The sequence below is a fragment of the Cervus canadensis genome, chromosome 1 (assembly GCF_019320065.1).
Source record: "Cervus canadensis isolate Bull #8, Minnesota chromosome 1, ASM1932006v1, whole genome shotgun sequence".
In the NCBI taxonomy this organism is placed as follows: Eukaryota; Metazoa; Chordata; class Mammalia; order Artiodactyla; family Cervidae; genus Cervus; species Cervus canadensis.
The window spans coordinates 104,777,963-104,804,076 of NC_057386.1; the positions used below are offsets into that span (position 1 = coordinate 104,777,963).

General features: G+C 45.8%; 1 protein-coding gene and 1 non-coding gene across 4 annotated transcripts in view; both read right to left on the reverse strand.

The window, feature by feature from the left end:
• Positions 1-22,540, reverse strand: part of GLT1D1 (glycosyltransferase 1 domain containing 1) — a 112,964-nt gene extending 90,424 nt beyond the window's left edge. For all 3 annotated transcript variants that reach the window (XM_043489003.1, XM_043488993.1, XM_043488983.1), the window contains exons 1-2: positions 22,406-22,540; positions 3,015-3,163 (exon numbers count right to left, since the gene is read on the reverse strand). In XM_043489003.1, the coding sequence (XP_043344938.1) occupies positions 3,015-3,163; positions 22,406-22,473 (217 nt within the window). In that variant the 5' untranslated portion in view covers positions 22,474-22,540. The remainder of the gene's footprint in view (positions 1-3,014; positions 3,164-22,405) is intronic.
• Positions 15,458-15,530, reverse strand: TRNAE-UUC. Its single transcript has one exon. It is a non-coding gene; the product is annotated as a tRNA-Glu (tRNA).
• Positions 22,541-26,114: the final 3,574 nt, after the last annotated feature.

The window sequence follows — 26,114 nt, forward strand, 5'->3', positions numbered from 1 at the left end:
CTTTGAAAAGATAAACAGAAAAACCTAGCCACCAATGCCTCTATGGAAAGAACCCAGGGTACTTCCCTGGTGGACCAGTGATCAGGACTCATGCTTTCACTGCCAGGGGCATGGGTTCGATCCCTAGTCAGGAAACTAATATCCCACAAACTGCTAGGTATGGAAGAAAAAAAAAAAGGAACCCAGAAGAACACAGATCTGGGATGGTAGAGAAACTTACTTTTTCTCTCTATAACATTTCATATTGCTTGCCTTTCTTACTATTGACAGGAGTGACCTTTTCCAAAAATACATACAGCCAGACATGGAAAAGCACACCATGTAGAGATGATTTACCTTCTGCCAGGGGCTTAGACTTTAGGGGATGTTCAGATTTTAGCACATGGGATGGACATGAACCTTTGGGGACCAGAGAAAGGTCTGAGGCAGTTAAAATAATGGCCCCGAAAAATGTCCATCCATAATTCCTGGAATCTGTGAATACGTTACACAGGAAGGAGAAATCAAGGTTTTGACAAATCTTTCCCTTTGTTTCTTATTGAGAATAGGCTTTAGGCTTGAATCTAGCAAGGAGCAGATATCAGGTGGCTTTAAGAAGCCAGATTTAGGAAACCGTGAGTTTTTGTTTTTTTTTCAGCAGACGATTGGGAGTGACAAATGGTCAGCATAAGCACTGATTTAGAAAGATCGCTAAGTTGTGTGCTTAAATATACCATATGTATGTGTGCATGCTCAGTCGTGTTTGACTCTTTGCAACCCCACGGACTGTAGCCTGCCAGGCTCTGCTGTTCATGGGATTTCCCAGGCAAGAATGCTGGAGTGGGTTGCCATTTCCTTCTCCAGGGCATCTTCCCGGACCAGGGATTGAACCTTTGTCTCCTGCATCTCCTGCTTTGGCAGGCAGATTCTTTACCACTGCACCATTAAGTGATACCTATATGGGAAAAGAGGGTCCAACTTCCTATGGTGCAGGAGTGGGAGAAAGAGCTAGAAGATTATTAAGGCTTGATACAGTGCAGGGAAACAGGAAGTCACCTTTAGCAATGAAATGTCTGAATATTTCAGGAGCTGATACATTTTGCTGAGTGAAGTGTCACCCCGTATGATGATTACTATAGATAATGTGGGGCCTCAAGTGACATACTATCTCCTGAAAAGCTGCCACTGCCGAGTCATTTAATTCATGTTTGGAAAAAGCCACTTGTGACTCAACAACAAAATTATCTGTCCTGCCTCCACTCGGTAGCCACTGGGCTTTTGGTGAAGTCAAACTGACCTTAGAAGGGAAAAGAAGAAATATCCAAAAATTGTAGATAAAGCCAAGAGAATGATTGCCTGCACATCCTTTCAAGGTCCAAGAAAGCAATGTTTAAAGGTTCCCTGTGGATTAGTTTTCTAAGACTGTTGTGTGACTTCAGTATTTACTATTAATTAAAAGTACTTACTCTGTGAAGTTGTAATCAGGAATAGACTGAGATAGTTATATAGGTAGTTGTAGAGTTCCCAGTAGGGAATTATAGATAGAGAGGGACACCTAGGGAACTTTGGGAGACCACTGTAAGTTAATAAGCACTCAAGAAAGATATCAGGATTATTTTTCTAGATTCCACATATATGCGTTAATACATAATATTTGTTTTTCTCTTTCTGACTTACTTCACTTTGTATGATGACTCTAGATCCATCCACATCACTACAAATGACTCAATTTCATTCCTTTTTATGACCAAGTAATATTCCATTGTATATATATGTACCACAACTTTATCCTTCATCTGTCATCAGACATTAGGTTGTCTCCTTGTCGGGGCTATCGCAAATAGAGCTGCCATGAACACTGGGGTACGTGGCCTTTTGAATGATGGTTTTCTCAGAGTATATGCCCAGTAATGGGATGGCTGGGTCATGTAATAGTGCTGTTTTTTTGTTTTTTTAGGAACTTCCATACTATTCTCCACAGTGGCTGTATCAATTTACATATGTGGAATCTAGAAAAATGGTAGAGATGAACCTATTTCCAGGGTAGGAATAGAGACGCAGACATAGAGAACGGACATGTGGACTGGGGTGGGGTGACGGGGGTCGAGGGGACTAGCTGGGTGAATAGCAATGACATATATACACTACCGTGTGTAAACAGATAGCTAGTGGGAGGCTGCTGCGTAGACAGGGAGCTCAGCCCCAAAGCTTACAGTTGATCGCCCTGCTAGACATTAACCAGTTCTACAGCCAACCCCATCCTAATATCCTTTTTTAAAAATTTTATTATTTATTTATTTTTGGCTGCACTGGGTCTTCATTGCCGAGTGCAGCCTTTCCCTAGCTGCCACAAGTGGGGGCCTACTATTTGTTGGGGTGCACAGGCTTCTCACAGCAGTGGCTTCTCCTGCTGTGATTCATGGGCTCCAGGGTGCACCAGCTTCAGTAATTGTAGAACTCGAGCACAGCAGTTGTGGGACACAGGCTTAGCTGCCCCAAGGTGTGTGCAATCTTCCCATACCAGGGATTGAACCTGTGTCCCCTGCATAGACAGGCAGATTCTTAATGACTGGACCAGGGAAGTCCTCATCCTAATATTCTCTACTAAATTGCCCACTCCAGTCTCAGTTCCCCAAATGCTCTTTAAACTGGCTTTAGCATCTTAGTAGTTCCCTCATTACTAAAACAATTGAATAAACTCTCTCCTATGTGCTCACTTCTACATTTTGTGAAAGAGTCCCATTTTTAACTTTTGAACATTAGATTTTGAGTGAAGAAAAACGCATCAAGAACATTCACGATAAGACTCTTAATGTAGTAAAAACAGCTTCAGTATACATCCAATCTCAACTGGTGCGGTTACATCATTTTAGAAAATCACTCTGTTAAGAGCAAACTGAAAAGATGACTGTGTTCCTTCCATTTTGGAGCCGGATAAATGGGATAAACTGTTTCATCTATGTTTCAAGTTGAAATTATAGGCACTCCTGGTTTTCCTGACTGCTAGCGTATCACCTCTGCAGAGAGGGGGTTACCTTGCAAAAGTCTGCCTCCTCTATACAGATGCAGAGCCACAGCTGCCTCCAGGTTCTCTGCCTTGATGAAGTTTGAGATTTCAGATGGATTTTCAAAGTCAAAGGCATCTTTCAGAATACACACATGACCTGCAGCTTCTAGATGGTCCCTTTATCAAAAAATAAACAGAGAAAAAAGATAGGAAAACAAAAAATTAAAATGGAACAGGTTGCTGCTGTGGTCAAAACTTTAAATCAATCAAAACATTCATTAAATCAAAAGTTAATGATACATATCTTCTGACTTGTCCTCTAGAAGCAATCCACCCAAAATATATTCATCTATCAGCCTCAAATACCAGAACTGGGACTGGGAACAGGACTGGGACCAAGGGTAGCAGAAAAGAAAGAGTAAATGTTAGTCGCTTCAATCGTGTCTGACTCTTTGTGACCCCATGGACTGTAGCCCACCAGGCTCCTCTGTCCATGGATTCTCCAGGCAAGAATACTAAAGTGGGTTGCCATTCCATTCTCCAGGGGATCTTCCCGACCCAGGGATCAAACCCAGGTCTCCTGCATTGCAGACAGATTCTTTATTATCTGCACCACCAGGGAAGTTCCATCAACCCAAATAGAGATCAGTATAAAATTACAGTCCATACCCCTCAAAATACAATTGGGCTTTTAAATACATGAAATGGTGATCAACTTTTTAATGTAATCATATTTTCAATGTAGACTATTTGGAAAGTCTGCCATAGGCTTCAAGAAATAAACATACTAGACTGGGGAAGCAGGCACAAGCTCTTCTGTGGGCAAAGTAGCAACCACTAGCTGATTTAAAATGCACAAACTCTGTGATCAAATAACTTCCCTTCTCAGAATTGATTCTAAAAGCACACTCAGGTATGAGCGCAAAACAGGCATCCAAGAGTGAGCACCGAGGAAGCAAGATACTTAAACCGACCTCCGTGTGCAACAGTAGGGGACCGGTCATATTACAGTGCAGATGAGGCAATCGAGTCCGATGCTGTGAAAAAAATGCAGATCACTGTGAAGTTATTTAGAATGAACTCAATACACACTGTTAATGAAAAGAGAGCAAGTGAAGAACCCTGTGTATATAGAGCATGTGTGCATAGAATATCTGTAGAAAGATACAGAAGAAATAGATAACAATGATTCTGTCTAAAGAGAACCAGGGACCAGAGCTGGGGAGAGACTATCTTCTCATCACACACCCTTTTGCATGGCTAGATACTTTGACCAGGTGCTATATTATTAAAAATAATATAGTAAATCCCTAACATACATATGAGTTCCATTCAGAGAGCTCATTCACAAGTCTAGTTTATTGGTATGTTCAACAAAGTTAGCCTAAGTACCCAGCTAACACTATCAGCTGTATATTACTGTACTCTAATAGGTTTATAACACTTTTCACACAAATAATACATAAAAAGGAAACAAACACACAAAAATAAAGAAAACATTTTTAACCCTACAGTACAGAACCTTGAAAAGTACAGCAGTAATAGCTACATGACTGCTGCTTTTGCGCTTGCTTCCAGATATCCTGGGCTTGAAATAAAGATACCCCACCACTGTCCTCTATCCAGTACTGCATAGTAAAATACACAAAAGCACAAACAACTTGTAGACAATGCACACATGTGACAGTGTATGCCAGACACAGGACTGACTTCTATGGTTAGACATGCGAATGCACATTCTGCATTTTTAAAAATCTGTGATGTTCATAAGTGGAACTTACTGTAATTGCTTGAGATGTATGTGTGTGAGTATGTGAATGCACAGCCAATCCAACTTGGCCTCTCCCTTGCTTAAAACCCTCAAATGGCTAAGAGTAGCCAGCCCAATTGTCAACTCTGCGAGAATGGGGCATGGATCTGTCTTGCTTCCCGAATATAGCAAGCAGTGATGGCTGGATGTGTCTCTGGGACCAAGTCCAAGCGCCCTAGCCTAGCACACAGCGCCCTTCATCTCCCTCTTCCCCCACAAGGCCAAGCGCACCCCACTCTTGCCACCCTTAGCGCCAGTCCTGCCTTCCATCTGGAGGATGTCCAATGCATCATGCCTTCTGAGCCCCCTGACACGGCCCCAACATTCCCCAACTCCAGCTCCCTTCAGTGAAACTTGACAGCCTCTGCTCCTAATGTAGCTGTCTCCTCACTATTTCCACTGTGCTCCAAGCCCATCGCTACTACCATCCCTCTGGGCTGCAGTCACATGAGCAAGGCAGTCACATCACACTTAGAGTTCCTATTACAGAACAGAAAAACCATCAAGGACCTACTGTTGGTAGGGGACAGTTGCAGAGGAGACTCTATACTCAATATCTTGTAATAATCTATAAGGGAAAATAATCTGAAAAAAGAAAATACAGCTATGACTGAATCACTTTGCTGTATACCTGAAATGAACACAACACTGTAAATCAACTATACTCCAAACACATAATCAGAAAAGAACAAACAGAAAAACACGAAATCAGCACGTTGGTGGCAATCAAGGACACTTAAAATTACTCTTGAAAAGTTCTTAAATCATCCAGAAGGTACTGGAGTACAAAGTTCAAACCCAACATAGCCATTTCCTTCCTAATTCCAGTGATAATAAAGATGGTTATTCTTCAGCTAAACAAGAGAGGAGTTAGTTGGGTGGCACTTAGGGGCGATATTGTATCAAATAAGAAGAGTAAACATAGAAGAACAAGGATCTAGAACATTCAATCCAAATGATCATAAAATGATCAACTTCCTAACACAGTGGGAGCCTCAGCAGAACTCAGGTCTTCAGAAGATACATCAAATCTTCCAGCCCACCTTCACTCTGGGAAATATGGTGAGAATGATCACCAATACTACTACGTGAATGATAAATTTTTTTTCTCTCTCTCTCTGTTTTCTCTTTTGTGCTGTAAATTAAATGCACAAGGCTGCAGCTATCACCTTGCCAAGAAAGAAAAACTAAGGTCTGGAGACTTGAGCTCTGCTCTTACAACTTATTGAGTATCTTTTTCTTATCATTTCCACTGTTAACGCTGATTGACCCCGTCACCGCCCACCCCCCCCCACCTAACCTCCCCCCGCCCCACACTCCTTTGGAAATGCTGATGGCAACTGTTAAGCAGAACCGGGAAAGAAGCCTGCAGGCTGTCTAGTTATCTGCTCACTTCAGCCTAAAAATACACATCATGCAAAAATAAGGACACAACGAACTTCAGAGCATAATTGTGAAATGACTGTTATTCCATCTTTAAAACTCTAAAATGAGAAGCCAAAACCAAAGGTGTTGGGAAATGGAAAGGAAACAGTTTGAATTCTACTTAGGAAATTTATACCTGAGAGATTTCTGGCTGTTGCAGAATCTATTGGGCAGGGCACATTGGATTGGGTGACTGGGTACAGATAATGCCTTGTTTTTCGTCTATTAAACACATTTTCAAATGGCATTTCAACACTAGCTTTATGATCTCATAAATATTTCAAAATAGTCTTTTTTTTAATCTTAATTCTCTATGGACCCAGATTTGAGCCTTGTTTCCTGCTGATTTGTATCAGGTTGGCCAAAAAGTTCTTTCTGGTTTTTCCATAAGATCTTAAGGAAATAACACCTTTAAATTGCTTTGTCCTTGTTCCTTCTGAAACGAAGCAGGACCCTGTGGGGCGCCGGGGCACAGGACCCTTTCTGTTCGGCCTCCATGACCTCCACTGAGTTCCAAAAGGCAGGTTCCAACAGTTGCTAATCAGAGAAGGAAGGGGATACAGAGACAGGAGAGGAACAGCCAAGAAGCAATAGTGCAGCCTTGGGGCAGGGTCCTGGTTTAAGATTACCTGAGTGCAGGCCGTGCACACACCCTAATCCTATCAGCAACACCACCCTTGGACCATTGCTATAAAAATCCTCACCAAATTCTTCAGGGTTGGGACACACAGTTTCAAGGGCTCCCCTTTGCCTGGGAAAGCAATAAAGCTATTCTTTTCTACTTCGCCCAAAACTCTGTCTCCGAGATTTGATTCGTTAGGGGAACCACGGACTGAAACCACTTGCCCTGGCCAGGCAGGATAGGAACCACTTGCATTAGTTATGTTAAACAGGAGGTCCTCGAAAGGAATGTAGAACTAACAAGTTAGCATCAACCAGAAGAATTAAAGAAAGGTCAAAAGAAAAGAGAAGACGCCAGTACATAGGTCCTACCAACCTCCCAGAATCCTTCTCACTGGAATCTATCTTGGCTGAGCCATGCAACCGCCACCAGGAAGGACCCTGAGTCAGAATTATCAGCCAGAGACAACCTGGAAACTAACCTCATGACCGTAAAACCTGAGACAGCAAATCACGTGGCAGAGCAGTTCTCCTGGGTTCTCTTACCCTGCTGCTCTCCATCCAAGTCCCCTTCCCAATAAAGTCTCTTGCTTTGCCAGCACGTGTATTTCCTCCAACAATTCATTGTCGAGTGTTAGACAAGAGCCCACTCTCAGGCCCTGGAAGGGGTCCCCCTTCCTGCAACAGATTTGGCACCAGTACACAGAGGCTGATCTTTCAGCATCCCTGGGCTTCCCCAGGAGCCCAGCAGGTAAAGAATCTGCCTGCAATGCAGGAGACCCTGGTTCAATTCCTGGGTCGGGAAGATCCACTGGAGAAGGGATAGGCTACCCACTCCAGTATTCTTGGGCTTCCCTGGTGGCTCAGCTGGTAAAGAATCCACCTGCAATGTGGGAGACCTGGGTTCAATCCCTGGGTTGGGAAGATCCCCTGGAGAAGGAAACAGCTACCCACTCCAGTATTCTAGCCTGGAGAATTCCATGGACTGCATAGTCCATGGGGTCACAAAGAGTCGGGCATGACTGAATGACTTTCACTTTTCACTTTCCATGAGTGATAACTTGATTCAACTAATAAATTCCCTGAGCACCTGTTATGTCCCAGGAACTCTGGCTTATTTGGCTTAGCGACAGCTTTTTTTTTTTTTTGAGAACAAAAGCATCTCCAATAAATTAAGAGACTTTGAGCATGTTCCAGAAATTGACTGAACCTCCTTGCACACCCCTGACTCAAGATTCAAAGATTCAGTAGGACTCTACTTGCTTCCACCTGGCTGAAAGCCATCCTATTTAATTGAGTGCACAAACAGAGCTTAATCATTTGTGTGTTTAACCTATATGGATTTTGATAAACTATGATGTCTCCATTAAAAAAAAAATAGCAAGAAAAACTGATACAGGACAGGCAACACAGACTGCATTCCATTCCATAGCCAGGAGCCCCTGCATGATCCTGAGACAGGAAACAGGAATCTAATATTCCTTAAGGCCATCTCAGCTTGTGGGCCTCTAAGTGTGAGCAGTGGGCTGGGCCCATTGATTCTCATAGAACATTGCACCTAATGCCAACCTGGTGTTGACATTAATGTCCCGTGATGTCAACCTGGCTCAACTATGGTTCGCCTGGGGGGAAAGAACGTCGTGTCACTGGTGGGGTGAAGTCACCTGTGTTGAAGTGTAGGATGTCACACTCTGATAATATTTCAAGAAGTTCTGAGATGTGGGACTTCCCAGGTGGTCCAGTGGTTGACAGTCTATCTGCCAGTGCAGGGGACATGGGTTCAATCCCTGGTCCGGGAAGATCCCATATGCCTCGGGGCAACTAAGCCTGTGTGCCACAACTACTGAGCCCACAAGCCACGACTACTGAGCCTGCACCCTAGAGCCCTAGCTCTGCAACAAGAGAAGCCACCACAGTGAGAAGCCCGTGCACCACCATGAAGAATAGCCCCTGCTCACTGCAACTAGAGAAAGCCCATGTGAAGCAACAAAGACCCAGTGCAGCCAAAAATAATTAAGTAAATAAAAGCTTTTTTAAGAAAGGAAGTTCTGATAAGAGAAACCATGCTGGTCTTGAAACCATGATGAAGCTCAGCAAGATGAAGACCTGTCAAGGCAATGCCCACATAAACCCGTGAGCCCTAGCTCAGGAAAGTAAACTGGAGAGGACACTGCCCACCCCCTTGCCTCTCCATAAATGCAGTGAGATAATAACAGCACACTTGTGGGATATGGTGTTACCTTGCATATTATCTCCTTGGGTGAGTTCTGCAAACTGTAAAGTGAATCTACTTTTTAATGTGATTCTAGCAGAGTCTTGTACTCGAGAGATTACTGTTAGGAAGTCACTCTTTTTAAAAGAATGCAAACATACAGTCACAAAACAGGTACAGCATCTAGATCAAGTCTCCTGAACCCAAAAGACTTCTGAGCTCAGACTAATGAAGTAAATGAACTTGGGGAGAAGGGGAGACAACAAGAAATGAGGGGTCCTACACCAAATGGAAGAGACAGGTCCCATCTTCAGGGTGAGTCCTACATTGTCTAATAACAAAGCCAACTGAGCACTGGAAATGTGGCAAATTGAAAAAAGATGTGCTGAGTGTAAAATATACATACAGGAACTTCCCTGGTGGTCCAGTGGCTAAGACTCTGCACTCCCAATGCAGGGGGCCTGGGTTTGATCCCTGGTCAGAGAACTAGACCCCACATGCTACAACTAAGAGTTCTCCTGCCACAACTAAAGATCTTGCATGCCACAACTAAGACTCGATGCAACCAAATAAATAAATACAGCTCAATCATAATTTTTGTATTGACAACATGTTGAAATATTATTTGGATATACTGAGTTCATAAGACTATATTATTAAAATTAATTTGATCTGTTTCTGCCTTGCTTAAAGTGACTCCTAGAATGTTTTAAATGACACACGTGGCTCCCTTTGTGTCTAAACAGATGGGATTACATCCTCTTCAGCTCTAGACTCCCTTCATGGATCATTGCCTTGTCATGGAGAAGGGGGTTGCATAACAATGAAGCTGTGAGCCATGCCATGCAGGGCCACCCAAGGTGGACGGGTCACAGTGAAGAGTTCTGACAAAACGTGGTCCACCGGATGAGGGAATGGCAAATCACTCCAGTATTCTTACCAAGAGAACCCCATGGACAGTATGAAAAGGCAAAAAGATATGACACCAGAAGATGAGCCCCCCAGTTTGGAAGGTGTCCAATATGCTAATGGAGAAGAGCAGAGGGCAATCATGAACAGCTCCAAAAAGAGTGAAGTGGTTGGGCCAAAGTGGAAACAACACTCAGTTGTGGATGTGTCTGGTGATGAAAGTAAAGTCTGATGCTATAAAGAGCAATACTGCATAGGAACCTGGAATGTTAGGTCCATGAATCACGGTAAACTGGACATGATCAAGCAGGAGATGGCAAGAGTGAACATTGACATTTTAAGGATCAGTGAACTAAAATGGATAGAAATGGGCAAATTTAATTCAGATGACCATTATATCTACTATTGTGGGCAAGAATCCCTTAGAAGAAATGGAGTAGCCCTCAGTCAACAAAACAGTCCAAAATGCAGTACTTGGGTGCAATCTCAAAATGACAGAATGATCTCGTCCACTTCTAAGCAAACCATTCAACACAGTAATCCAAGTCAATGCCCCAACCACGAATGCTGAAAAAGCTGAAGTTGATCGGTTCTATGAAAACCTACAAGACCTTCTAGAACTAACACCAAAAAAAAAAGATGTCCTTTGCATCAGAGGGGATTAGAATGCAAAACTAGGAAGTCAAGAGATACCTACAACATTTATTTTTCCCTTAAACCTTCAAAAATTGATGCTTTTGAACTGTGGTGTTGGAGAAGACTCTTGAGAGTCTCTTGGACTACAAGGAGATCAAACCAGTCAATCCTAAACAGAATCAGTCCTGAATATTCATTGGAAGCTGAAACTCTAATACTTTGGCTACCTGATGTGAAGAACTGACTCATTGGAAAAGACTCCGATGCTGGAAACGATTGAAGGCAGGAAGAGAAGGGGATGACAGAGGATGAGATGGCTGGATGGCATCACTGACTCGATGGACATGAGTTTGAGCAAGCTCTGGGGAGTGGTTATGGGCAGAGAAGCCTAGCTTGCTGCAGTGCATGGGGTTACAAAGAGTCAGACACAACTGAGTGACTCAACAGAACTGAACTAAAACTTCAAAAGTTCAGAGGACTGCTTTTCCTCTTTCCTTTACTGATAAGTATCAGTAAAGCTTTCACTCTGAAATGTGTCACCTCTGTCAACTATAAATTGGCACTGGCTAAGAGCATTTGCCAGTGACTAAACAAGAACAAAGGCATTTGCCATCTGCTTCTGTGGAGATTGAACCCTGTGCTACTGCAGCTGTTGACCTTCAATATCTGCTGAGGGAATCCAGGGTGGAGTGAGACACTGTGCTCCAGGAAATCTGGTGGGACAGGTCTTTAGATAGCTAGATATTTCCAGGAACTGATTTCATGATCCCAAACTTTGTATCTTTTCATATCTAGGAAAGCACTAAATCCCTTCATGGTGACATCAGCTCCTCATGACTAGCAGAAAACCTTGTGTAAAGTAAGCACTCAATTGCATTTAAGTCCCCTATTGACCTTCCTTCCTCCCACTGCCTCTTTGGAGCAGTCTCTCAGAGCTATCTGAGGTGCTGTCTCCCAGGCTACAGCCCTCATTTTACCCCAAATAAAACTTAACTCACAACTCTCATGTTGCACATCTTTTTTGTCGACACCTCGATAACATCCATTTCCACTTCCCCTCTTCCTGCAGCCTTGAACATCCCCATTGCTCATTTCAGTGTGAAGCACTCAACTCCAGGATCCAATCAGAGCATGCCACCTATGCATACAACCAGCCTGGGGCAGGCACTCTGGGACTCGGGACTGCACCTTCAGGCACTCAGACTTGTGTTTCCTGCTGGGCTTGAGTTGGGAGGTGCCAGCAAACAAAACCTGACAAGAATGGGAAGTGGATCCAAGACACAGAGAGCAACTGACTCCCATCCATACCATCTTAACAGTAATATCATGTCTGAAGTCTGCCCTACCCTCAGACTTTTTACAGGATAAGCAGCTAAATCCCTTTCCTTGTCCATGCAATTAGGGTTGGGTTTTCAATGACACGAGGCTGCAAATCTCTGCTACTATTATAGACCATCGGATTAGAGACTTTCTTGCTCTTGATCTAAAATCCTGCCTAGCTTCTCATAAACCATCAGGATCTCTAATCACAGAGGTGACCTTTTCCCAAGGCCCTTCATCCCTTCCACAGCAACAGTACTCTGACCTCAGAGGGTCACAAAGCCCCTCCCTGTCCCCTATTTCTTGTTTGTAGAAAAAGGCTTTCCTAGACCCTCCCTGAGTTCCAAAGAGCAGACTCAAGCAGTTACTTATTAGGGAAGGGAGGGAACATAGAAACAGAATAGAAGCAACCACCAATTGTTCAAAACAAAACAAAAAAGTAATAAATAAAAATTTTAAAAAGAAAAACAAACTCCCAAAAATAGAAAATATGAAAGGATAATTTAGTGATAAAGCAAAAATCCTGTTCACAGACATACAGAACAAACTTATAGGTTGCCAAGAGGATGGATGAAGGGAAAGGATAGTTCCAAAGTTTGAGATTGACTTATACACACATATTTTAAATGAATAGTCAACAAGGACCTATTGAATAGCACAGGGAACCTGCTCAATGTTATGTGGCAGCCTGAATGAGAAGGGAGTTTAGGGGAGAATGGATACATGGATATGTCCGGCTGAGTCCCTTCACTATTCACCTGAAACCATCACAACATTGCTTGTTAATCAGCTATGCCTCGACACAAAATAAAAAGTTTTAAAAAAGGAAAATTACAGCAACAACAACAAAAAGAAAACCAGATATCTCAAGGGAAGGAATTGAAGACTTTTCTATGTATTGGGAAGATGCAAGAGTCTGGGCTTGCTGAAATCATTCCTTTGGTATGCACCTCAGCTATCCAGGGCCAGTATCCTGGGTTTTCACATCCTGAGATTCCTCAGGCTGCAGTCTAATGTCTGCTATTAATAGATGGCAGGTATTCTTTCCTTCCTGAGTTTCCTCAGCGCTCACCAGCTCACCATCAGTGGCGGCTGCAATCGCCAATGACTGTGTCGTCCTTGTCTACTGATATGGCAGGAAATATTCAATTTTTCACATCTCTTACATCATCTGTCTCCTCTGCTACATCATCCCAGGTCCTTCCCAACTGTTTTCAAGCCTGTACTCTCCCTTTGTTCCCATGTCAGCCACCTCAGTCCCTCACTCCAAATCCCGCTAGCATTCAATCCAGAACCTTCACCAGGCAGCGACTGCCAGGCCAGCTGCTCTCTCTTGCTAACTCTTCAAATGCCTCCACTTCTCAACTCCACAAGCTGCTTCCTGTCTTGGGGCATCCCCACAGGCGGGTCCCTTGGCCAGAAATGCTGTTCCCAACCTTTCTCCCTCTTCACCCAGCTAACCCACAGGTTTTAAGCTCCCGCTTAAAAAGTTATTTCTCTTGGGATTTTCTGGTGAGCCAGTGGTTAAGGTTCCATACTTCCAAGGCGTGGGGCGTGGGTTCCATCCCCGGTTGGGGAACTAAGATTCCACGTGCTGTGCAGTGTGGCCAATGTAAATAAATAATAAAAAGTAAATAAATAAAAAGTTTTTTCTCATATGCAAACATTCACCACAGCCCTATTGACAGTAGCCAGTAAGTGCAAACAACTCAAATGTCCTTCAGCTGATGGATGGACAAGCAAAATGTGACATGTCCATAAATGCAATATATTATTCTGCTATAAAAGAATTAAGTACTGATGCATTCTGCAGAGTCTTCAGAAAGGACCATATAGAGTATGATTTCATTTATATGAGATGTCCAGAAGAGGCAAATTCATGGGGAAAAGATTATTGGCTGCCTGGACCTTGGGGAGGAGCACTGGGGGATAGTGTGGGGATGACAGCTAATGAGTCTGGGGTGCCTTCTGAGATGGCTAAGAATGTTCTGAAGTGAGATAGTGGTGATAGTTGTGTGACTTTACGAATATACTAAAAACCACTGAATTGGATGCTTTAAAAGGGTGAATTTTATGGTATGTGAATTATATCTCAATTAAAAAAAACTGCATGAGAAAGGAAAAGCTATTTCTCTGGGGAGCCTCCCAGACCCTCTAGAAATAGGTCTGTCCTTTGAACACACTCATGTGTGTGTGTGTGTGTGTGCACACGCACTCAATCATGTCCAACTCTTTGTAATCCCATGGACTGTAGTCTGCCAGGCTCCTCTGCCCATGGAATTTTCCTGGAGCAGGTTGCCATTTCCTACTCCAGGGGATCTTTCCAACCCAGGGATCAAACCCACATCTCTTGCATCTCCTGCATTGGCAGGTGGAACACACTCTTACCACCTGGCAGTTCCTCCTAGCACTGATCATATTGTAATTAAAGAATCTGTGTGATTGTACATTCGTGCTAGAATGCTGAAACCTTCTTTCAAATGACAGGGCATAGCACTGAGCTAATGTGCTAAAAATTCTCTGGCTGAGCAGCTGCTGGCTTCTGCAGGGTTCACCTGTCCTCCTCTGTTCCAGAGCCTTCCCAGCACTGTGCCCCTGGAGATACTCAATAATAAATATTTGCTGAATGAAAACAATAAGCCACAATGATTTTATCAGCGGAGAAGATGAAAGAGCCTCTTCCCACTGACTTAATGTATACCTGCAGTTTCTGAAACTGGGCAGGACCCTGTGGGGCTTCTGGGTATGGAAGCCTTTACAAGAAATAGGCTTCATACAGACTCAGTGACCTTCCCTGAGTTCCAAAGAGCAGGTTCAAACAGTTGCTCATCAGGGAAGGGAGGGGTTGCGGAGACAAGGGAAGAGCAGTCGAGAAACAATACTGCAGCCTTGGGACAGGGTCCTGGTTCCATGTCAAGGGGTTCACAGAACAGTATCTTTGAGCTCTTCTGCAGAGCCAAACCCCCAGCAACACTTGATGGTTACAGCAGAGTTCAGACCTATACCAGCAGAGGGTTCCCTGGGCAGTAGGGTCAGGGCTGTACTAGATGTGATGATATTTACTTTCCTCCTTTTTTTTCCCCTCCAGTGCATTTCCACAAAGTCTTCTGTTTGCTTCTGTTATCTGAACTACTTCCCATCAAATAAAATCACTTCACGCTGTGTTTCAGATGGAGGAAAAAGAGAACACACAACCACACACCCCTGTAAGAAGTCTGGCTCTCTCAACACAGGAACACTGCATTCACTCTGGTGTCAGAGCCCTGGCCCAAGCACTAACTTTTAGAACTCCCTACTCTGCTGTGTAATTCTGGTTTTTTGTTTTTAATTTTTTGGCCTCACCAAAAAAAAAAAATAAAAATTAAATTGAACCTATTGCCCTCTGCATTAGAAGTGTAGAGTCTAAACCACTGAACACCCAGGGAAGTCCCAGAACTGTGGACCTAGGAAGCCTCAATCCTTCACCACCTTTTCTTGTTTCCATCTCTTGTTCTTCTTCTTTTTTTTTGGCCGAAATAGGTAGCTAGTGGGATCTTAATTCCCCAACCAGGAATTGAACCAGGGCACTCAGCAGTGAAAGTGCTGAGCCCTGACCACTGGACCACCAGGGAAGTTCCTTCTTTTCCATCTCTTTTCTTGCATTTCCTTTTCGACTAAAAAAAGATGCACAGCTTGAGAGTTGCGAGTTAAGTTTTATTTGTGGCAAAATGAGGACTGCAGCCTGGGAGGCAGCACCTCAGATAGCTCTAAGAGACTGCTCCAAAGAGGCAGTGGGGGAAGATTATATAAAAGGTTTTGGTGAAGGCAGAGTTCAATACCATTAAGCATTCATTGTACAAAAGGTTTTCTGCTAGTCATGTGCATCTGATGTCACCATAAAGGGATTTCGTGCTTTTCTAGACGTGAGGAGATGCAAGGATCAAGCTGGGTTTAGAAAAGGAAGAGGAACCAGAGATCAAATTGCCAACATTTGCTGGATCATAGAGAAAGCAAAGGAATTCCAGAAAAATATCAACCTCTGTTTCACCGACTGTGCCAAAGCCTTTGACTGTGTCGTTCATAATAAACTGTGGAAAGCTCTTAAAGAGATGGGAATACCAGACCATCTTACCTGTCTCCTGGGAAACCTGTATGCAGGTCAAGAAGCAACAGTTAGAACCCAGCATGGAATTACCGATTGGTGCAAGCTTGAGAAAGGAGTATGACAGGGCTGTCTGCTGTCACCCTGTTTGTTTAACCTATACACTGAGCACATCATGAGAAATGTCAGGCTGGATGAGTTAGAAGCTGAAATCAAGATAAGCGGGAGAAACATCAACAACCTCAGATATGCAGATGATACCACTCTAGTGGCAGAAAAAGAAGAGGAACTAAAGAGCCTCTTGATGAGGTTGAAGGAGGAGAGTGAAAGAGCTGACTTAAAACGAAATATTAAAAAAATTAAGATCATGGCATCTGGCCCCATTACTTCATGGCAAATAGAAGAGGAGAAGCTGGAAGTAGTGACAGATTTCCTCTTCTTGGGCTCTAAAATCACTGTGGATGGTGACTGCAACCATGAAATCAGAAGATATTTGCTTCCTGGCAGGAAAGCTATGACAAACCTAGACAGTGTGTTGAAAAGCAGAGACTACACTCTGCCAACAAAGGTCTGTACAGTCAAGGCTATGGTCTTCCTAGTGGTCACTTATGGCTGTTGAGAGCTGGACCATAAAAAAGGCAGAGCACCAAAGATTTGATGCCTTCAAACTGTAGTGCTGGAGAAGACTCCTGAAAGTCCCTTGGACAGCAAGGAGATCAAACCAGTCCATCCTAAAGGAAGGTTGCTTTAGGACTGGTTGCTCAGGGTTGGAAGGACTGATGCTGAAGCTGAAACTCCAGGATTTTGGTCATCTGATGCGAACAGCTGATTCATTGGTAAAGTCCCTGATGCTGGGAAAGACTGAGGGCAGAAGGAGAAGAGAGTGTCAGAGGATGAGATGGCTGGAGGTATTATCAATGCAATGGACATGAACTTGGGCAAACTTAGGGAGATGGTGAGGGACAGAGAGGCCTGGTGTGCCACAGTCCATGGGGATGCAAAGAGTCAGATACAGCTGGGCAACTAAACAAAACAAACAAAAAGGATTGGGATCATAGAATCTGCTCCTGAAAATATCCAACTATCTAAAGACCAGTCCCACGAGATTCCCTGGAGCAGAGTGCCTCTCTCCACCCTAAACTCCCTCAGGGGTATTGAAGGTCAACAGCTGCAGCAGCGCAGGGTTCAATCTCAGCGGAGGCAGATGGCAAATGCCCCTGTTCAGTCTCTGGCAGTGCTCTTGGCAAGTGCCAATTTGTAGTTGACATCCTTAAACCTTTAGCCACACTGCAGACAAAACTCTAAGTATGGGACGCAGTGATCTATCAAGTCTCTGATGGTCTGATTTAGAGCAGGGGTCAGCAAACCTTCCCTGCAAATGGCCAGAGAGTAAATACCTTTGAGTTTAGAGGTGGAGGATCTCTGACCTACTAGCCAGCCCTGCTATTGATTTTAGCCTAACAGGAGGTGTCCTTTGACCTCATCTCCCGTTACTTTGTCCCGAAGAGAACGGTATGACTTTTTTTTTTCACTTGTGCAATTTAAATTTCCACCTTTACTGTGAGAAACTGACCTGAACCTATTTGCCTGGCTCAGAGGATCCTCAGGATTTTGGGGTTCTTCTGGAAATTGTTGACAGCCTCAGGGGATTAGAAATGAGAGGAGGGAACCATGGATCCCCTCACTGGACCTGGCTTCTGGCTGAGCCAGGTGACACAGTGAGGACACTGACCAAAGGGAGATGCAGACAGCAGGGCTGCTGGGTGGGCAGGGCTCCTTGATTCTCCTCCACACAAAGGCCCCCATAACTGTGCAGAAAACCACGCACCCTAAACACTTCGCTTCTTTATGACACGCTGCATGCTGGTGAACAAACCTCTGATGCAGGTTTCTAACATTCACAGGGCTTAGGAGACAATCCCAGAGAGTAGGCCTTGATTAGGGTTATTTAAAATTCTGCAAACAGGACTTCCCTGGTGGTCCAGTGTATAAGAATCCGCCTGCCAATGCTGGGGACACAGGTTCGATCCCTGGTCTGGGAAGATTCCACATGCCATGGGGTAAGTAACCCTTGAACAACTACTAACCTATGCTCTAGACCCCGTGAGCCGTAACTACTGAAGCCCATGTGCCCTAGAGCCCCTGTTCCACAACATCAGAAATTTCGGCAATAAGAAGCCAGTACACTGCAACCAAAGAGTAGAAGCCCTCGAAGGAATGAAGACCCAGCACAGCCAAAAATAAATGAATAACTGAAGGTCTTCCGTGACTTGGGTCTACCCCTCCAGCCACATCTGCTGACTCCACCAAGAGCAGGGTTTGTCAGCCTCAGCACCTCTGACATTTGGAGCTCATTCAGTCTCCATCATGGGCTGTCCTGTGCATTGGAGGGTGTTAGCTGCATCCCTGGCCTCTACCCACAGGATGCCAGGAGCTGTGAGGATCAAAGATGCCTATAGGTACTGCTCCATGTTCCCTGGGGGCAAAAATCACTCCCTCCTCCTTCACACATTTTCTTGACCTCTGCTCCCATCAAGAAGCACTGACCTATGGGACTTCCCTGGTGGTCCCATGGTTAAGACTCTGAGCTTAACCACTGCAGGGATCACCAGTTCAATCCCTGGTCAGGGAACTAAGATCCTGCATCACTCAAGATGCAGCCCAAAAAAAAAAAAAAAAAAATCACTGACCTAGAATATTCTACACTGTTTGGTTTGCACAATTTGGTCCAGAAGGGATCCACTTTTACCAACATCCCACCTGCTTGCCCCTCAACCAGAGACACCACCCCTTTCACACTGACCCATCCCTGCTTTGCCAACTAAGGTACATATTCTCATGACTAGCCCATGTGTACTGAGTGCTACTAAGTACCAAGCCCTGTTTCAAAACACTGAAAATGCATTAACTCACATTTGATCCTAATAACAAGCCTATGGGGCAGGTTTGAGCTGTGATTATGTAACCTGGCCTAGATCTCAGAGATCTTAAGCAGGGAAGCTGGCAAGTGAAGGCAGGCGACCTGAACCAGCCTAAGTCTAGCCCAGGAGAGTTTCCCAGAATGCCCTGTATGTTGTCCTGTCCCCGGAGGATGTATCTACCGCAAATCAGCATCACTATTTATACATCGGGTGTTCATTCACAACTACAAGCTTGAGTGTGCAAGAATGGACCCATTTTTCCTTTTTGTAAGCCCAGTCTTATCCAACTCAGCCTGCCCAGGTAGACTGATGGTTCGGAACCCCAATCTTATTCATTTGGGGGGGCTCCCTCCCCCATGGCCCAGGATCACAGGAGTCTCCCTCAGAGAAAGTCTGAACCTCTGGCTCTCACTGCTTTCTGGTAATTGGCTCCCAGGGAAGTCTGTTGCCAAGGAAAACTACTTCCCCTCCCCTTCAGGATACCCAGCATCATTTCCTCAAGGAACCCAGGCTTTCAAAAGACAAAAGATATCTTCCCGCAACTTCTGCTTTTTCCCTTTTCTATTCCCATCCCCAGCAATCTTCCTGAGTGAGTGAAGGAGAGGCCAAAGCCTGGCTCTGATGAGAGAGACAGACCAAAGCAGAGAACAATATTTTATGACCTGTACAACCAGGAAAAAAAAAGAGCACTGTAACTAAAGGGCCCTGCACCCTTGCTAAATGTCTGTGGCAGTGCCCGTCTGGTGCCCCGGAAGCCCTTTGGTGGGTGAGGGCCTTTGGGCGATTTGGCTTGATGTGTGCACCTTGAGGGGCTTCCCAGGTGCTGCTAGTGGTAAAGAACCTGCCTGCCAGTGCAGGAGACATAAGAGACAGGGGTTGATCCCTGGGTCGGGAAGATCCCCTGGAGGAGGGCATGGCTACACACTTCAACATCCTTGCCTGGAGAATCCCATGGACAGAGGAGCCTGCTGGGCACACTCCATGGGGCTGCAAAGAGCTGGTTGTGACTGAAGTGACTTAGCCTGCACACACGTGTGGCTAGCGTTAAGGAGTGGAGTGTTAAATAATGGGTGCTTTCTCTAGTTGCCAAAGCATAAACTATGCGCGCAGGCTCTGCTGGGCTGGCCACTCTCTCTGACCTCCTTTCCTCACCACAGTCCAGGGAGCACAGATTTCTTTCTGCTTCTCAAGAGCCTGTTCTGGTCCCAGGACCTGTGTTGAGCTAGTACCTTATCTTGGGACCATCCACCCTTCTAGATCCCTAAGAGACTGCCTCCTTCTGTCACTGAGGTCTTTATTTGAATGTCACCTCCTGAGAGAGCCCTTCTCTGAACCCACAGCCTCAATCACCTCCTTTACTTCTAGTTAATATCCCCAAATCTCTCTTTCCCTCATGGAATGTGCTCCATGAGGGTGAAGACCACTGTGTGCCTTCTGGCTGAAGTGAAGTGAAGTCGCTCAGTCATGTCCGACTCTTTGTGACCCCATGGACTGCAGCCTACCAGGATTTTCTGTCCATGGGGATTCTCCAGGAAAGAATACTGGAGTGGGTTGCCATTTCCTTCTCCAGGGGATCTTCCCAACCCAGGGATCGAACCCAGGTCTCCCGCATTGCAGGCAGATGCTTTACTGTCTGAGCCACCAGGGAAGCCTGTGCCTCCTTGCTACCTGTGTCCAAATGAGTGATGACTGGGATTTCTGTGGTGGTCCAGGGGTTAAGACTCCAAACTTTCACTGTAGGGGGCACAGGTTCAATCCCTAGTCAGGGAAGTAAGATCCCACATGTAGCACAGCATAGGAAAAAAAAATAGTGGCAAGCATAGCTGCCTTGCAAATGAGTGATGGCAGTGTCACTATCTTAAACCTGCATGGTGAAAATTCTCATGGGAAAAACCATAAACTTCAGAACACTGATGCATCCGGTGGGCCATTCTCACCGATGCACTTCAGGAGAACTAACACATTTGAAGGAGAAAGTGGGGACAGGAAGGGGTAGGTGTGGCCCCATCACTCATTCCCATGATGAGGAAGCAGGTTCACAGAGGGGAAGTCAACTGAGAAATTACATGAAGCAAGTCACTCTGCCTTAAAAAAAAAAAAAAAAAAAAAAGGCTGCTATGAAACTTCAGCAAGGAGATCAAACCAGTTCATTCTAAAGGATATCAGTCCTGAATATCCATTGGAAGGACTGATGCTGAAGCTGAAGCTCCAATACTTGGGTCACCTGATGTGAAGAGCCAACACATTGGAAAAGACCTTGATGCTGGGAAAGATTGAAGGAAGGAGGAGAAGGGGACAACAGAGGATGAGATGGTTGGATGGCATCACCGACTCGACGGACATGAGTTTGAGCAAGCTCCAGGAGTTGGTAATGGACAGGGAAGCCTTGTGTGTTGCAGTCCACGGGGGTCGCAAAGAGTCAGACATGACTAAGCGACTGAACTAAACTAAACTGAACTTCAGGCACTAATCAGTTCCCTCCTTGCCCTGAGGACTTTTACCTTCCAGCAGGGAGAAGAGAAAATGTAGAGGGGTAAATCTAGAAAACAAGAAAACTGCAACTGCATTAGAAGATAAATGTTAAGAAGATAACAAGGAGGGAGGGGGGTAGGTAAGGAAGAGGGAAGGCAAGTTTATTTCTTGGTGGGTGGGTGGGTGAAGCGGCTATGTTGGCCATGTGACAGCGCTTGAGGAATCTTAGTTCCCCCGCCAGGGATAGAACCTCCATCCTCAGCATTTCAGGGTGAATTCTTAACCACTGTACCACCAGGAAGTCCAAGGGGAGGTACTTAGGATGGCAGGATGCAGGAACACTGGTTTGCACTTTGGCTGCGCCTTCTGCCTGGAAATCCTGGTTAGCCACCAGCCCGCCCCCCCACACCCCGCCAGACCGCCCCAGCTTCAGGGAACGCTCCTGGCACCCAGGATTCTGCGCAGATGTCACTCTAACAGGGAGGCCTCCCTGAGCATCCTGCCTGAAACAGCACACGCGGCCCCTGGCCTGTGTCTATACGGGTCTATAGGTATCATTGTATACATGGACCCATGTGGTTTTATTCTTTCTCTAGCGTCCCCACTGAAATGTGGCGTCCGGAAGCCCCGACTTGGGGTTTCGTTGCTGTCTCCCCAAACCTAAGGCACTCAAAAGCAATACGGGGCATCCCTGAAGGCGGCCCCGGCGAGATGCGCGCGGAGAGTGCCGAGAAGCCTCCGCCGCGCTGCCTCGCGGGGCCATCCCGGTGCTGGGTATCACTGGGATCACCCGCCGAGCGGCCCCGGGGGACGCATTAGAATCCGAGCGCCAGCCAGGGGCCCGGGCCCCCGCGCCGGAGCCGAGCCAGCGCGCGCCTCGCAGCCCCGCGCTCCCCGGGCCCCGCGCCCGCCGGCGGGTCCGTTTGGGCGCGCGGTTCAGGGAAGCCAGGCCGACCCCCTCCCGGGCCCCTCCCGGTGCCCTCGCCAAGGACCCGGGCGCCGCCGCACCTACCGGACGCGCTGGGCCGTGACTGCGTTGCCCGTGTGCCGCCGGAGCACCGCCAGGAATAGGAGCCGCATGCCGCCGCCGCCGCCCGGCCATCCACCGCCCGCCGAGGCCGGGCCCGGGGCGGGGGCGGGGACGCGGACCCGGGCGGCGGGCGGCCGGGCTGGGTCAGTCCGCCCGCCGCTCCCCAGGCCGCGCCCGCGCTCGCCGGTTCCGCCGCCGGGGGTCCGGGGAGCGCGGGGCGGCGAGCGGGGCGCGTGCCCGGGAAGGTGGGGGTGGGGGTGGTCCGCGAGGTCCCTCCCATGGGACCTGCACCGGGGCATCCGGGGGTCCCTTCCATGGGAACCAGAAGAAGCTCCTCTGGTGGTCCCAGAGTGACCATAGGTCCGCGTCCACGTGGACTGTAACCTGAGATGATAACAGGTCCCTTCCCTCCGAGCCAAGGAGGGGTGGGTGGCTGCCCATTGCTCCCCTGGGGACCAAGGGTCGTGAGTCCCTTTCCACTGCCTGGCACAAGGGGTGATGACCAATTCCCTCCTACAGGAACCAGAGGAGGCCATAAGTGGACTCCCAAGGGTATCAGATTGACCTGATGTCCACTCCCATGGGTACCACCACCAGGGATTTCTGACATCTTTTGAAAATGAGAGCTCTTGCAATATTAAGACTCCTTTGAAAAGACCCTGATGCTGGGAAAGATTGAGGGCAGGAGGAGAAGGGGAGGACAGAAGATGAGATGGTTGGATGGCATCACCAACTCAATGGACATGGGTTTGGGTGGACTCCGGGAGTTGGTGATGGACGGGGAGGCCTGGTGGGCTGCAGTTGATGGGGTCGCAAAGAGTCGGACACGACTGAGTGACTGAACTGACTGAAGCCATCATTCCCACAGTTGCCTGAGCTAAGAAGCCGTTGCCCCCTTTGGAGGTGTTGAGATAAACTGAAGCAAAATTTTAAGTTTAAACAAAAATTTATCCCAATTGGGTAGCACTGAACCAGAAGAGGCCAGGAGCACTCCACAGATAGGAGCAGGGGAGAGGCTATTATACATAAAAGGCAGAAGCAAAGTAAGGAAATTCAGCTCAGTTCAGTTAGTTGCTCAGTGGTGTCCGACTCTTTGTGACCCCATGGACTGCAGGATGCCAGGCCTCCCTGTCCATCACCAACTCCTGGAGTTTACTCAAACTCATGCCCATTGAGTCAGTGATGCCATCCAACCATCTCATCCTCTGTCCTCCCCTTCTCCTCTTGCCTTCAGTCTTTCCCAGCATCAGGGTCTTTTCCAATGAGTCAGTTCTTCCCATCAGGTGCCCAAAGTACTGGAGTTTCAGCTTCAGCATCCGTCCTTCCAGTGAATATTCAGGACTGATTGCCTTTAGGATGGATTGATTGGATCTCCTTGCAGTCCGAGGGACTCTCAAGAGTCTTCTCCAACACCACAGTTCAAAAGCATCAGTTCAAAAAAAAAAAAAACCAAAAAACAAAAGCATCAGTTCTTCGGTGCTCAGCTTTGTTATAGTCCAACTCTCACATCCATATATGACTACTGGAAAAACCATAGCCTTGACTCGACGGACCTTTGTTGACAAAGTAATGTCTCTGCTTTTTAATATGCTGTCTAGGTTGGTCATAACTTTTTTACCAAGGAGCAAGTGTCTTTTAATTTCATGGCTGCACTCACCATCTGCAGTGATTTTGGAGCCCCAAAAATAAAGTCTCTCACTGTTTCCATTGTTTCCCTATGTATTTGCTATGAAGTGATGGAACCAGATGCCATGATGTTAGTTTTCTGAATGTTGAGCTTTAAGCCAACTTTTTCACTCTCCTCTTTCACTTTCATCAAGAGGCTCTTTAGTTCCTCTTCATTTCTGCCATAAGGGTGGTGTCATCTGCATATCTGAGGTTATTGATATTTCTCCTGGCAATCTTGATTCCAGCTCGTGCTTCATCCAGCCCAGCGTTTCTCATGATGTACTTTGCATATAAGTTAAATAAACAGGGTGACAATATACAGCCTTGACATTCTCCTTTTCCAATTTGGAATCAGTCTGTTGTTCCATATCCAGTTCTGACTGTTGCTTCTTGACCTGCATACAGATTTCTCAGGAGGCAGGTCAGGTGGTCTGGTATTCCCATCTCTTGAAGAATTTTCCACAGTTTAATGTGATCCACACAGTCAAAACTTTGGCATAGTCAATAAAGCAGAAGCAGATGTTTTTCTGGAATTCTCACGCTTTTTCAATGATCCAGGGAATGTTGGCAATTTGATCTCTGGTTCCTCTGCCTTTTCTAAATCCAGCTTGAACATCTGGAAGCTCACAGTTTACTGTTGAAGCCTGGCTTGGAGAATTTTGTGCATTACTTTGCTAGCATGTGAGATGAGTGCAATTGTGCAGTAGTTTGAGCATTCTTTGGCATTGCCTTTCTTTGGGATTGGAATGAAAACTGACCTTTTCCAGTCCTGTGGCCACTGCTGAGTTTTCCAAATTTGCTGGCATATTGAGGACAGCACTTTCACAACATCATCTTTTAGAATTTCAAATAGCTCAACTGGACTTCCATCACCTCTACTAGCTTTGTTTGTGGTAATGCTCCCTAAGGCCCACTTGACTTCGAATTCCAGGATGTCTGGCTCTAGGTGAGTGATGACACCATCATGGTTATCTGGGTTATGAAGATCTTTTTTATATAGTTCTTCTGTGTATTCTTGCCACCTCTTCTTAATATCTTCTGCTTCTGTTAGGTCCATACCATTTCTGTCCTTTATTGAGCCCATCTTTGCATGAAAATTTCCCTTGGTATCTCTAATTTTCTTGAAGAGATCTCTAGTCTTTCCCATTCTATTGTTTTCCTCTATTTGCACTGATCACTGAGGAAGCCTTTCTTATCTCTTTGTTATTCTTTGGAACTCTGCAATCAAATGGGTATATCTTTCCTTTTCCTCTTTGCCTTTTGTGTCTTTCTTTTCTCAGCTATTTTTATGACCTCTTCAGACAACCATTTTGCCTTTTTGCATTTCTTTTTCTTGGGGGTGGTCTTGATCATTGCCTCCTGTACAATGTCACAAACCTCCGTCCATAGTTCTTCAGGCACTCTATCAGATCTAATCCCTTGAGTCTATTTGTCTCTTCCACTGTAAAATCGTAAGCGACTTGATTTAGGTCATATCTGAATGGTCTAGTGGTTTTCCCTCCTTTCTTCAATTTAAGTCTCCCAGTCTTGTTTTTGCCGACTGTATAGAACTTCTCCATCTTTGGCTGCAAAGAATATAATCAATCTGATCTCGGTATTGACCATCTGGTGATGTCCATGTGTAGAGTCTTCTCTTGTTGCTGAAAGCTTAGTTGGCTTTCTGTGATTGGTTATCCTTAGGTTTCAGTTCTGTAACCTTGAGGCATTTACAGCTTAGGTTTTGGTTTGATTGGCTCAGATGGAAAGAATCTGCCTGCAGTGCAGGATACCCAAGTTCCACCGCTGGGTGGGGAAGATCTCTCGGAGAAGGGAATGGCTGGATACCCACTCCAGTATTCTTACCTGGAGAATTCCATGGACAGAAGAACTTGGTGGGCTACAGTCATGGAGTTGCAAAGAGTGGGACACAACTAAGCCACTAACACTTTCACTTTTTCTCTTTTGGTGTGATTAAGGAAGCAGCAGAGCATTTAAGCCCTCAGTCAAGTGGCCTCCTTGTGTAACAGATGGGACCTGAGCTCCC